Raw genomic sequence first — 12,494 nt, 5'->3', positions numbered from 1 at the left:
CCTGGCCAACATGGTGAAACCCTCTCTCTACTAAAAATACAAAAGTTAGCCAGGCATGGTGGCGGGCACCTGTAATCCCAGCTGCTTGAGAGGCTGAGGCAGGTGACTCGCTTGAACCCGGGAGGTGGAGGTTACAGTGAGCCGAGATCACGCTACTGCACTCCAGCCTGGGCAACAAGAGAGAAACTCCATCAGAAAGAAAGGAAGGAAAGAAACAAAGCAAGAAAGCCCAAATAGGGCAGTCAGGAAGAAGCCCTGCTCTTCCCACCCCTACCTCAGTGACTCAGAGTTTATGAGAGGTTAGGGTCCCAGGTCATCCAGACGTGGTGTTCCCATCCCCACATCAAATAAAACCCAATCCAGAGAGCAAGTAAGGGTTTGAGCAAGATGGCGGGCCCTGCAGACCCTCCCGCCCTCCAGCCCCTCACACACCAGCCCAAGCTGCAGGAAGAGCTGAGCCACTGCCCTCACTGCTGAAGACTCTGAGCCCAACAGGACCTGGACTCCCAGTGAGGAGGTGACAAGGGCAAAACGCAAGCTCAAGATAGCAGTGTGCGGGCAGCCTTCCCCATGGGGCACACAGGGGCCTCCACCTCCATCTCTGCCCCAACGCTGGGGCCCACAGCAGCTGACAGCAGCCAACCCCCACCCTCCCCCACCTAGGCCTCTGCTCTGCATTTGCAGCTTCGCCCCATCCCCTCTTCCTTCCCCCAAACCACTCTTATCTCTGGTAAGAAAATCCCAGATCCCAGCAGGCCCTGGAGCGGCTTATGTAAGTGCAGGTGTCTGGGTCACAGGGGCTCCCCACAGAGGGACCTGAAGGCGGCTCTGTGCCCTGGGGAGCTCCCTGGGGGGCCGGGTGTGTGCTAAGTAGAGGTTTGAATTTCAGCCAGAGCCTCACCTCAACGGGCCGAAGTGTGCAAGAAAGGTAGGGGTCAGGCCTCCTGGGTGGCGGGGAGGGCATGTAGGATCAGCAGAGCCATGTGGGACCTCAGCTGTGTGGCCCTGTCCCTGCAGCTAGGGCCCCTCCTTCCCAACCTCCCAGGGCCAGGGGTGGTCTTGCCCAGATACCCAGTACTCCAGTAGGGGTTCAAGCTTCAAGGTCAAGGGGAAGGAGATGGAGGGGTTGGAGGGGAGGGGTGAGCTGAGGCCACGAGCTGCCCCCATGGGCCGGGGCCTGCAGGTGCCCTCCAGGCAGTAGGCTGGGGAGAAACACATCACAGACAGATGTGGGGCCTTTTATTATTTGGGGTTCCTCTATATGAAACACGGGACCTCCCCACCCCAAGCCTAGTGCCTCTGGCACCCCCATAACCAGTACACAAGTCCCTGTAGAGTCCCCTTTAAAATCACTAATATAAAAAAGGAGCGAAGGAGGGAAGGCCGACCGCCCACAGGCTGGGCAGCTCCTGGTCGGCAGCAGGGCCAGGGAAGGACAGAGGGGGCGTTGGCTTCGGCGCAGGAAGGCACAGGCGTTCCCAGCCCCGGGGCCTCCCCAAGCCGGGAGGCGGCTCCACACGCCTGGACTGCAGACTGTGTCGAGCTAGTGGTTATAGTTTATAGTCTGCAGGCAAGGCCAGGCCGGTGGTGCTGAGTGGGTGGCCTCTGAAGTGGGGAGAGGGGACACATCAGGATGCTGGGGAAACCCGGGGCTGTCCCGAGGCAGGAACTGCCTTCCTGGCTTGGCAATGGGTGGGGCCCAGGGAGTCCATCCCGAGCCCATGGCTGGCGCAGGCAGGGGGCACACAGCTCTGCCCGGAGCAGATGAACGATGGTGGCTGGGAGGAGAGGGGACAGGAGGACGAGGCTGCCTCTCTGCTCCAAGGAAGGCACTTGCAGCTGGGGTGGCCTGGTGTGGTGTGGTAGGAGGCGAGGCTTGGCAGACGAGGAGGGAGGGGAGCACAGCAAGGGGGACCGAGTCCCTGCCTCATGCAAACATGGTCAGCTGCAACCACTGCGGGAGAACAGGCAGGTCGGCTGGGGCCGCAGAAATGGCTCCCTGGCTTCTTCCCCACCCAAACCCCAGGTCCAGCCCCCAACTCCACGGCTCAGGAGCCACCTCAGGGACTTCATGGAGGGGTTACTTTCTTACCTCCTCCACCCTTGGGAAACCAGAGTGCTGCTCCCATAGGGGCCTCCAAGGGCCTGGACCTCCCCTCCTGCTCCTTTCCCAGAATCCAGACACCCCCACCCCAGCCTTTCAGGATTCAGGTGGCCCGGCCTTCAGGGTTGGCTCTGAGGCCCAGGCTCATTTCCAGGAAAGGACAGGGAACACTGGCCAGATAAGAAAACTCGATCGCCTGGAACTCTTCCCCAACCATGGGCCCAGGGAGGTTCCCACCTTAAACAAGTCAAAGGTCACGACTCCATCCAGATCTGTGTCCAGAGTTTTGAAAAATCCTGTGTGTTCAAGAAAAGGTGATACAGGGCTGAAAACTCAGTGGGATATTCATGCAGGGCCAGGCCTGGCCCCCTTCCTGCCTGGTCCCTCTCTACCTCCCCACAGTACCGCAAGCTGACACCCCTTGAAGCTGGGAAGCTTCACCCCTTCCTGCTGCCTGAGAAGCCACTGTCAACTCCCTCCCTCCCCGACTCTCCTGGCACTCAGCCAGGGCCCCCAAACCCAGACCCAGGCCTCTCTGGCACACACCCACAGCACTGGCCTGTATCTGCTAATTCACCCATCTGTCATTCCCCCCAGCTCCTGCGGGACGCGTTTGGGACGGAGCTGGAGGGTGGGAGGCAGTTGGGGACACTCACGGAACATGGTCTCTAGCCGCACCAGGCAGCAAACGAAATTGTCAAAGTCGACCGCCAGGTCGGGCTCCGAGTAGCGGGTGATGATGAGCTCGTACAGCTTCTTGTTGAGCTTGAAGCCTGGTCCAGGAGAGTGAGTGAAGGTCAGGGAGGCGCAGCCCCTGCCCAACAGGATGGGGGAGGGGTTGGGTCCCCAGGAGGGGGCTGGGGCTAGGCAGGGTGCTAGTAACCGTGGGGAAAAGGACAAGATGGCTGTTACCATGTCACCACTAGCACCCCAGGGACAAGGGCCTGGGGCATAGGAGCAGTGGGGCTACCTGTCCTGGGCCCCACAGGTGCCGTCAGCCTTGGAGTCTCACCTGCCGACTCAATGGCCATCCGCATCTCGTAGGCACTCATGCTGCCCGACTTGTCCAGGTCAAACTTCCGGAAGATGGACTGAGGTGGCGGCAGAGGGTGAGGGCCAGGCTGAGTCACCCGGCCCTTCCCACCTGCCCGGCCCGCACCTGCATGACTGAGGTGAGTGGGGACAACCTACCAGGTAATTCCGGATGCGGTTCCACAGGATGTTGAACTCCAACAGGCCCAGCTTCCCATTGCCATCACGCTGGGTGGCCGTTAAGAAGGAAATTCCATCACTTAGACCAGTCATGGGAGAGTGGGCAACTGTGCAGAAGGGGAGATGGCCGCCGAGCCGGCAAGCCAACTTGGGGCTGGGTGAGGAGAAGCAGCAAAAGCCATGTACAGTCAGCCCACAGCCGGGCTTGCCTCGTTCTCTGAGCTGGGCTGCAGTGGAGTGGGCTGGGGAGGGGTCAGAAATAGCACCAGCCTCAGGGTCAATGGGGACCCAGGTCTTGCTCCACCTTTCACTTGACACAGGTCTGTGCCTCAGTTTCTCCCTCCCAACCAACAGGAAGACGTCCAGGGAGACATCTGAGCATGGGGCACTGTGTGTCCACACTCCGCATGGCTCTGTCCTGTTCTCTGTGCTGTCCTGGGACAGTTCTCCCAGCACCGATACCTCCACCCAAAACCCCACTCCGGAGACAAAAGCAAACGGAAGGATACATCCATGAGGTTCACCATGCTGCGGCACGACTCTAGGCTGAAGCCCTTGGTCCGCAGGTCTTTGTCTGCAAGAAAAACCAATTCCAACATCTCCACCTAGTGAGCTTCCTGCACCTGCCCCTGCTGGGAGCACTGGGTGGGGCAGAGTCAAGGACGCACAAATCCTGACGAGTGGGTGCAATATCTGGCAGAGGAAGTGGGCAGGATTGTTTGTATCATCAGGAAGTACAAGTAAAGTATTTTAGCAATCAAGCCAAAGTCCCAACAGCCACAATTAGTCCAAAGTAAAAAGAAATGAGTGTGAAACAGAAGAGCGAGAAATTGGGTAGAAAGATGGGGCAGGGCAGGGCTTGCTGCAGGCTAGGAGGGTAAGCAGTGCTTCACTAGCAGAGAAGAGGAGGAGAAAAGCTCTGCTTAAGGAAACCGTGTGGATGGAGGTCAGTGGCAGCAAAGGGGAGGGGAGGGGATGAGAGGCCAGCAGTTGTCTGCCCTGGGGAGTGAAGCCAGTCACGTGGTGTTCCCCAAGCCACTCAGCCTGGCCCAGGAGGCTCTGGGAGGAAAGGTAGACTTTTCTTTGGCACTAAGGTGCTGCTCCTGCTTTTTTTTTTTGAGACAGGGTCTTGCTCTGTTGTCCAGGCTGGAGTGCACTGATGTGATCACAGCTCACTGCAGCCTTAACCTCCCTGGTCTCAAGCCATCCTCCCAACTCAGCCTCCTGAGTAGCTGGGACTATAGGTGCATGCCACCACGCCCAGCTAATTTTTGTACTTTTTTGCAGAGACAGGGTCTCTCCATATCGTCCAGGCTGGTGTTGAACTCCTGGGCTGAAGCGACTCCTGCCTCGGCCTCCCAGAGTGTTGGGACTACAGGTGTGAGCCACTGTGCCTGGCCAGGCTGCGCTGCTAATCCCACAAAGGCACAGCACCCGAGCACAGGGATTATCAGGATAGCAGGTCAGGAGGAGGAGTATGGGATGGAAATGGCAGGGAACTGGGCTCAGAAAAACTGGAGGATTCCCCGACTCATGCAGACCAAGGGATGGGGTTCAGCTCAATGTGTGAGCAGGAGCCTGGATTCTGATGTGGAAGAAACGGTGGGGTGGTGGGACAGCCCCGCGGGGACTCACGTTTGCTGATGATCCTATTGAGGATTGTCCGCAACTCCTTCACGCTGATCTCCATGTCCTGGGGAGAGAGAGGAGGTGGCACCTGCCCCAGGAGAGGGCTGCCCCTCACAGGCCCCTCCCAACCTGCCATGCCCCAACCTACCTCCCCTGCCAGCTGCCTGAAGAGGGCCTTGAAGTTCTCGTCAATCTCCTCTTCTGAGAGCACTTGCTGGACCGAGAAGGGGAGAAAGCAGGTAAGAGAGGCCCCGGCCCTGCCCGTGTGGAGGCAGCTGGAGGGAGGGCTGAGGTCACATATCTGCTACAAGTCACTTCGCTTCTCTGAGCCTCACTTTTCTTTTCTTTTTGAGATGGAGTTTCACTCTGTCACCCAGGCTGGAGTACAGTGGCGGGATCTCAGCTCACTGCAACCTCCGCCTCCCGGGCTCAAGCCATTCTCCCTGCCTCAGCCTCCTGAGTAGCTGGGATTAAAGGTGCCCACCACCATGCCCGGCTAATTTTTGTATTTTTAGTAGAGATGGGGTTTTGCCATGTTGGCCAGGCTGGTCTCAAACTCCCGACCTCAGGTTATCCGCCCGCCTCAACCTCCCAAAGTGCTAGGATTACAGGCATGAGCCACTGCGCCAGGCTTGAGTCTCACTTTTCTAATCTGAAAAGGGAATCTCGTTCCTGCCCTGCCCTGCCCCACCCCATACCCAGCACTCATGTGACCTAAATGAAGGGGATGCTGTTCAGCTCAGTGAGTAAAAGGCAAGAGTTTGGGCCAGGTGCGGTGGCTCACACCTGTAATCCTAGCACTTTGTGAGGCCAAGGTGGGTGGATCACCTGAAGTTAGGAGTTCGAAACCAGCCTGACCAAAATGGCAAAACCCCGTCTCTACTAAAAATACAAAAATTAGCCAGGTGTGGTAACGTGTGCCTGTAATCCCAGCTACTCAGGAGGCTGAGGCAGGAGAATCACCTGAACCCAGGAGACGGAGGCTGCAGTGAGCCGAGATCACGCCATTGCACTCCAGCCTGGGTGACAGAGTGAGACTCTCTCAAAAAAAAAAAAAAAAAAGGCAAGAGTTTGGATCCCTACTGTATGGCCTCAGGCAAGTTCCCTAACCTCTGTGAACCTGAATTTCCCATTCAGAGGAGGTATGGTAACAAGACCCGGACAGGGTTGATGTGGGGAGGAAATGAGGTAACACAGGTGAAGTGCTCAGCACAAACCCGCCACCGGGTGAGAGCTCAGGGCCTGTGCCATTAGTATCACAGGTCCTCTGCAAACTGTAAAGTGCTGGGCGGATGAGGGATTAGCACTACTCCTATGGCTTCCGCCAGGAGGGGATCTTCCCTGTTAGCAGGAACTCAGGGGACAGGACACCTCGGTCCCCATCACACACCCAGGGGTGAGGAAGAGAGGAGGACGGGGCCTGGTGGGGTGGGACCACGCACCTCATCGGGGAGATTGGCCTGGATCTGGTCATCCAGCTCCCTGCAGAGAGTGGGGAGGAAAGGAGCCAGTCAGAGGGGGAGAGCAGAGGGCCTGAGGGGGGAGGCTGGGAGAGGGGAGAGTGGCAGGGGCCAGTCCATGACTCACGCAGTCCCAGCACTCTTCTCTGAGAAGAAGCGCAGCACGAAGTCGCCCTCCTTGTTGGGCTCGAAGGTGGAGGGCACCACCACATACTCCCCGGGTGGCAGGCGGAAGCGGGTGCTGACCTCTCGCAGGTTGATGAACTGCTCTGAGCGTGCCCGAGACGCATTGGCCAGGAAGAAGTCACGCTTCAAGTGTACGGCCGGCTGGCCCACCAGCTGGTGGGAGGGAGGAGGGAGCAGGGCTGCAGCTGCCCACTCAGCCCACCCTCAGGGGCCACCCCCAGACACAGACTCCAGGCTTCTTGTCCTGGCCAAGGGGCTGGAGAGCTGGGGCATGGCTCACTCACAGCCTGTGTGACCCTAACAAGACATTTTGCCTCAGTTTCCTCATCTGTAAAATGTAACAATCCTACTCACTGCAGAGGGTAGAGGAGAGGAGCACCGGATTGCAGATTAGGCATGTGTTTCAATAACACTGTCATTATTATCACTGGGAGCTTTCCCCAGGTCAGGCACTGCAGGGTACTCGGCACCTCATTTGCTGTTCTGCTGTTACACCCATTTTACAGACACAAACACAGGCTCGGAGCTTAAGCAACTGCTCAAGGGTACAGAACTCTCAGCCTGTCTAATGCCCTGCTCCTGACATTGCTGGACCGCCCTAGTTGGCACTTACTTGGTGTAGATGGCAAGGCAGGAAAAGCCTCATGTGTACATGTCAGACAGGGGCTCTGAGGACCAGGGCTCAAATCCAGCTCCCTCACTGACTACCTGTGCTGACCCTCAGGAGAGCAATGTTTGCTCTGCCCACTGAACAGGTGGGGAGAAGCATTTTTCAAGCAGTGAAACAAGGTGACTTCTTAGCTCTCCAGGCCAGGGTGGGTTTGCCACTGGGCTGCTCCCCTCTGGCACCATCAGGGGTGTGTGACTGCAGGTGGGTCATGGTGCCACACCTACCTCCGGAGGGACCTGCAATAGAGAGACAGGGGAAGTCAGAGATGTGTGTTTGTCCCAGGGCGGGGTCACAGTGCATGCTGGGCAGAGGTCTTGAGTTCTTAGACGGGACTGATGGGATAAGGAGGCAGAAGGCAGGGCCCTGGGGACCCAGAGCTGGTCCCTGCACCACAGCAGGGCCCCAGGAGGGAGGGCTCAGGCAGGGTCCTCTTGGTCCTGGGAATGCTTGCCCTAGGACTCCATTCTGAGTCAGAGGCTCCAGGCCAGCCCCCGGGTGGCCAACTGCAATGTTCCAAAGCCCAGGGACAGGAAAGGGCCACCGCAGGCTGCTGCCAGGGGGTTTGGGTGTGGGCCAAGACTGCAACCAGGGAGGTCCAGAAGTTTCTCTCCCTGTCTTGAGGGCAGTGTGTGAAGCAGGGCAGATACAGGGCAAGAGCAAGGAGTTCTAATCCCAGAGCGACTGGCACAGCCTCACCTTGGCCGACAGGCCCTCCCTATCCCCTATCTTTCCCCTGCCAGCTTCTGCTCACAGCCTCCAAGACGGAGGGCTCAGTACTCCCAGGCATCAGCTGAGCCAGCTCCCTCCTCCAAGAGCAGCAGGCCGCCCTCTAAGCGTGAGGTGAATCCCAGAATCTCCCTTCCCTGAGCCAACCCCCTTCCTCTCTTTCGGCCAGAGGGCCTCAGCAGGTGCCTCCTGGAGGTTGAGATTTCCCAGCCCTCAGGATGGTGGGGGGAGTGGAGGGGAATTTGTGGGGAAGGGCATGGTCCCTGGCGCCCCCTGGTGGAAGCCCGCCTGCACTGCGGGTCGGGGGCGCCAGGTCCTCTGCCTGCTCAGTGAGATCCACCGGGGATCCACCCTCCTGACCTCGTAGACCGCGAAGCCAATAGTCTCCATGTCGCGGCCGAAGCGGCGCTCGCGGCGACGGTGCTTCTGCATAAGGGCGAGCACGAAGCTGCAGCCTGACTCGCGGTCCCCGTAGTCGTCCGGGTCATCCGTCTCATCCAGCCGGATCTTGAACTGAGGGTTCACCCAGAAGGTGGCTGAGGGTAGGTGAGGAGGCGGGGATCAGAGGCAGGGCGGGGCAGAGCCAAGTGGCCCCCAAGCCTCCTCAGCACGTCCCTGTGCACGCATTCATTCATTCAACAAATATTATTGAGCACCTGGAACATGCAGGGTGATGGGCAGGCTGGGCCAGGCTCGGTCCGTGCCCTCACAGCCTGCGTCCGTGCCCTCACAGCCTGCATTTGGAAACTAGAGGCTTAAGTCTGAGCAAGTCCGTTAGGTTAGCGAGCAGAGCAACTGCAAAAAAAAGCAAGCAGGAGTAGATCAGAGTAGGGGACCTATGCGCTGAGACCCGAAGGGGCTGCCCTGGGAAGCTGCTGAGAAGCAGAAGCCAGGCGGAGGGCACCCCAGAGCAGAGGTGAGGAAGGGCCCCACGCATCTGAGGACAGGGAGCACTTACGGAGGCTCTAGGAAACACGGAGACCCAGGGAGGCCGCAGAGCTTCCAGGAGCCGGCCAGGGACTAGGGCGTGTGGACTGAAGCAAAGGGTAAGGACCCTCCCACAGCTTGCAGCGAGGAGGGATGTGACTGCATTAGGACTCTAAAAGGTGGCTCGAGTGCTGCGTGGACAACAGCTTAGAAGAAGGCAAGAGAAAAAGCAGGGGTCCGACAGGAGGCCACAGCCGGCCAGCAAGGGAAGGCAGGGGCTTGCATTTCTGGCAGTTGGGTGATTTTGCTGCCTAAAGAACCCTCTTGACTAAAACAACCCAGTGCGGGATAGAACGGTAAACTGCAAAACTTATTTTTAAAGGCACTAATAAGCCACTGCATCCCCTGCCCTCCATTGACAATAATAATAATAAAGATAATAACAACTTGGGTGAGGATGTGGAGGGATGGTAACCTCACAGGATGCTGGTGGGAATGTAAAATGTTGCAGCTGCTCCGAAGAACATTCTGGCAGTTTCTCAAAAGGTTAAACACAGAGCTTCATATGACCCAGAAATTCCACTCCAAGCTCTATACCCAAGAGAAATGAAAACGTGTCCATGCAAAGCCTTGTTCATAAGAGTGTGGCAGGGCACGGTGGCTCACACCTGTAATCCCAGCACTTTGGGAGGCCCAGGCAGACGGATCACTTGAGGTCAGGAGTTTTGAGACCAGCCTGGCCAATATGGTGAAACTCCACCTCTACTAAAAATACAAAAATTAGCTGGGCATGGTGGCCCATGCCTGTAGTCCCAGCTACTTGGGAGGCTGAGGCAGGAGAATCGCTTAAACCTGGGAGGCGGAGGTTGCAGTGAGCTGAGATCGTGCCACAGCACTCCAGCCTGGGCGACAGAGTAAGATTCAGTTTCAAAAACAAACAACCCACAAAACTAGCTGGGCGTGGTGGCACATGCCTGTAATCCCAGCTACTCAGGAGGCTGAGGTAGGAGAATCGCTTGAACCCAGAGGCAGAGGTAGCAGTGAGCCGAGATCGTGCCACTGCACTCCAGCCTGGGCAAGAGAGCAAGATTCCATTTCAAAAAAAAAAAAAAAGAGAGAGAGAATGTTAATGGCTGCATTATTTATAATAGCTGAGTGGATGAAACTACCCAATTATCCATCAACTGAAGAGTGAATATACAAAATATAGAGCCAAACAATGGGATATTATTTGGCAACAAAGAGGAACAACATTCTGATCCATGCTACAACATGGAGGAACCTTGCAAACATTATGCTAAATGAAAAAGGCCAGCCACAAAGGACCATGTATTATATGATCCTGTTCACATGAAATATCCCAATAGGCAAATCCATAGAGATAAGAAGTAGATTTGTGGTTGCCAGGGCTGCTGGGAGGGCTGGGGAGTCATGGCTAAGGAGTACCTCATTTGTTTTTGGGATAATGAAATGTTCTAAAATTGATGTGGTGATGGTTGCACAACTCTGTGAATGTACTTTAAATAGTATATTTAAATTGTATATTTAATAGTATATTTAAATCGTAATATATGGCCAGGTGCAGTGGCTCACACCTGTAATCCCAGCTCTTTGGGAGGCTGAGGCAGCTGGATCACCTAAGGTCAGGAATTTGAGACCAGCCTGGCCAACGTGGTGAAACCCCGTCTGTACTAAAAATGCAAAAATTAGGTGGCCATGGTGGCAGGTGCTGTAATCCCAGCTACCTGGAAGGCTGAGGTAGGAGAATTGCATGAACCCAGGAGACAGAGGTTGCAGTGAGCCGAGATCTGGCCACTGCACTCCAGCCTGGGTGACAGAGCGAGACTCCATCTCAATAAACAAACAAATAAATAAATAAATAAATAAAATCGTAATATACTTCAGTACATTTAAATTGTATATTTAATAGTATATTTAAATTGCAACTTTAAATAGGTGACTTGTATGGTATGTGAATTAAATATCAATAAAGATATTTTTAAAAAATAGAAAGTAGGAACCCTGCAAGGTAAATAATGCTAAAGGGCTTCTGTAGACCCCTGAACCCCAGGGTATAGAAGCAGATGATAAACATCTACCTGAGGTAGAGAATCCAACAGGAGGTTCCTGCAATTAAACTGGAACCCCCGTCAGGAATGTCAGCAATGAAGTATGAAAGAAAATTAGGCTGGGCGCAGTGGCTCACGCCTGTAATCCCAGCACTGTGGGAGGCCGAGGCGGGTGGATCATTTGAGGTCAGGAGTTTGAGACCAGCCTGGCCAACATGGTAAAACTCATTCTCTACTGAAAAAATACAGAAATTAGCCAGGCATGGTGGTGGGCACCTGTAGTCCCACTTACTCGGGAGGATGAGGCAGGAAAATAGCTTGAACCCGGGAGGTGGAGGTTGCAGTGAGCCAAGATCGTGCCACTGCACTCCAGCCTGGGCAACAGACCAAGACCGTGTCTCAAAAAAAACAAAACAAAACAAAACAAAAGCCGGGCGCGGTGGCTCACGCCTGTAATCCCAGCACTTTGGGAGGCCGAGACGGGCGGATCACGAGGTCAGGAGATCGAGACCATCCTGGCTAACACGGTGAAACCCCGTCTCTACTAAAAATACAAAAAAATTAGCCAGGCGTGGTGGCAGGTGCCTGTAGTCCCAGCTACTCGGGAGGCTGAGGCAGGAGAATGGCGTGAATCTGGGAGGCGGAGCTTGCAGTGAGCCGAGATCGCGCCACTGCACTCAAGCCTGGGCGACAGAGCGAGACTCCGTCTCAAAAACAAAAAAAAAGAAAGAAAGAAAATTAAACCTCCCTGGAGGGAAGGAAAAAATAACCTCATGCCAGGCTTCACATGACCTTTCAGTTTTAATTCACACTGCCTGTGAAACCTTAAGAAGATAATTTAGTTTTAAAAGCGTCCTGCACCAGGCACAGTGGCTGATGGACTGTAATCCCAGTGTTTTGGGAGACCGAGGTGGGAGGACTGCTTAAGCCCAGGAGTTCAAGACCAGCCTGGGCAACATAGGGAGACCCCATCACTACAAAAAGTAAGAAAATGAGCCAGACGGCCGGGCGTGGTGGCTCACACCTGTAATCTCAGCACTTTGGGAGGCCAAGATGGGCGGATCACTAGGTCAGGAGATCAAGACCATCCTGGCTAACATGGTGAAACCCCGTCTCTACTAAAAATACAAAAAATTACCTGGGCGTGGTGGCGGGCACCTGTAGTCCCAGCTACTGGGGAGGCTGAGGCAGGAGAATGGCATGAACCCGGGAGGCGGAGCTTGCAGTGAGCTGAGATTGCGCCACTGCACTCCAGCCTGGGCGACAGAGCCAGACTCCGTCTCAAAAAAAAAAAAAAAAAAAAAAAAAAATGAGCCAGGCATGGTGGCATGGATCTGTAGTCCCAGGTAAATCAGGAGGCTGAGGTGGGAGGATCACTTGAGCCCAGGAGTTCAACACCAGCCTAGCCAACCTAGCAAGACCCCATCTCTACAAAAAATGTAAGAAGTTAGCTGGGCGTGTGGTGTGTGTCTCTATCATAGTCCCAGCTACTTGGGAGGATAGTTTGAGCC

At 55.6% G+C, this 12,494-nt stretch overlaps 1 protein-coding gene across 4 annotated transcripts in view; it reads right to left on the bottom strand.

Annotated features, from left to right (window-relative positions):
* Positions 1-1,217: 1,217 nt before the first annotated feature.
* The window catches only part of CAPN1 (calpain 1), a 30,886-nt gene continuing 19,609 nt past the window's right edge, over positions 1,218-12,494 (bottom strand). For all 4 annotated transcript variants that reach the window (XM_055094500.2, XM_055094501.2, XM_055094499.2 and 1 more), the window contains exons 11-21: positions 8,339-8,523; positions 6,533-6,744; positions 6,388-6,427; positions 5,094-5,159; positions 4,952-5,009; positions 3,826-3,890; positions 3,296-3,364; positions 3,117-3,195; positions 2,761-2,877; positions 2,342-2,400; positions 1,218-1,954 (exon numbers count right to left, since the gene is read on the bottom strand). In XM_055094500.2, coding sequence (XP_054950475.2) covers positions 1,928-1,954; positions 2,342-2,400; positions 2,761-2,877; positions 3,117-3,195; positions 3,296-3,364; positions 3,826-3,890; positions 4,952-5,009; positions 5,094-5,159; positions 6,388-6,427; positions 6,533-6,744; positions 8,339-8,523 — 977 coding nt within the window. In that variant the 3' untranslated portion in view covers positions 1,218-1,927. The remainder of the gene's footprint in view (positions 1,955-2,341; positions 2,401-2,760; positions 2,878-3,116; positions 3,196-3,295; positions 3,365-3,825; positions 3,891-4,951; positions 5,010-5,093; positions 5,160-6,387; positions 6,428-6,532; positions 6,745-8,338; positions 8,524-12,494) is intronic.

This window comes from Pan paniscus, chromosome 9, assembly GCF_029289425.2.
Source record: "Pan paniscus chromosome 9, NHGRI_mPanPan1-v2.0_pri, whole genome shotgun sequence".
Taxonomy (NCBI): domain Eukaryota; kingdom Metazoa; phylum Chordata; class Mammalia; order Primates; family Hominidae; genus Pan; species Pan paniscus.
The sequence above is the reverse complement of the archived record's forward strand: the minus strand, read 5'-3'. Positions and strand labels throughout refer to the sequence as shown.